At 44.7% G+C, this 937-nt stretch overlaps 1 protein-coding gene across 1 annotated transcript in view; it reads right to left on the minus strand.

The window, feature by feature from the left end:
- The window catches only part of LOC106536368 (ubiquitin carboxyl-terminal hydrolase 32), a gene marked incomplete at both ends in the record, with an annotated part of 57,582 nt that extends 56,706 nt beyond the window's left edge, over positions 1-876 (minus strand). Inside the window, 1 exon segment of the mRNA XM_014033627.1 lies at positions 758-876. Coding sequence (XP_013889081.1) covers positions 758-876 — 119 coding nt within the window.
- Positions 877-937: the final 61 nt, after the last annotated feature.

Genomic DNA, 937 nt, shown 5'->3' on the forward strand with positions numbered 1-937 from the left:
GTGTTTCCATTGCAGTTTTGTAAAAAACACCAACTTTGATACGGCTGAAAAACCACCTCATCCTTGTGCAAAAACATTTTGTAGAAAAACAATTTTTTTCCAAATTGACATGTTTCCATTGAGCAAATTTATTTTCGAAATTCTAATTTGCACATTTTCATGGTCAATGGAAACACAGCTAGTGTGTTTTAAATTTAAGTGATATTTCAGCCTCGAACTACTCCTGAGGTAGGGCAGTTGAGAGCTGCAGTACTTAGATAACTTTACTTCTATCCAGCCCACAGGCAGTCAGTGTTTTAAAATAAAAGTCTAAAAGTCTGGAGACTGCTGACTTTGCAGCTCTAGTTTGGGATGTAGTTCTGACAGATGGTCTGTGGAAGCACACGGCTGCAGGAGCTCAAAGCCTGAACAACAATAAACAGATTTATTACAAAAGAGAAGACTGATGATGATGATGATGCTAACCACTCTGAGAATCATTAAACTGACTTCATTCATCACGGTTTGGAAGCGATACGAGGGAGAAGCCTATCACACATTTAATGCATCGCTCTCTGAGTTCTGAAAGCTCACATCTGTGCGGGACATGGATCTGATTTATGAAGAGCCAGAGGTGGCAGGAAGACACACTGTCTCTGTGACCAGTGTGCAAAATGTGTGACAGGAGCTCAGGAAACTCACTCCACAGTCAACATGCTGGTATAAAGATGAGTTGCTGTTACGACAGTGAAGACTGGGGGGCGGGGCTTATACAGACCTCAGTGAAGCACTTCTTTAGGGAGGCTGGGACCTTCCCATCCAGGACCTGCAGAACTGCTTCAATGTCTTCTCTGGCTGCATATCCTCCCAGATCACTGGCAAACAGGCTGAAAAGATCTGAGAGCACGCACGCACGCACGCACGCACGCACGCACGCACGCACGCACGCACGCACGCA

This window comes from Austrofundulus limnaeus, unplaced genomic scaffold (assembly GCF_001266775.1).
Source record: "Austrofundulus limnaeus strain Quisiro unplaced genomic scaffold, Austrofundulus_limnaeus-1.0 Scaffold1791, whole genome shotgun sequence".
NCBI classification, from domain to species: domain Eukaryota; kingdom Metazoa; phylum Chordata; class Actinopteri; order Cyprinodontiformes; family Rivulidae; genus Austrofundulus; species Austrofundulus limnaeus.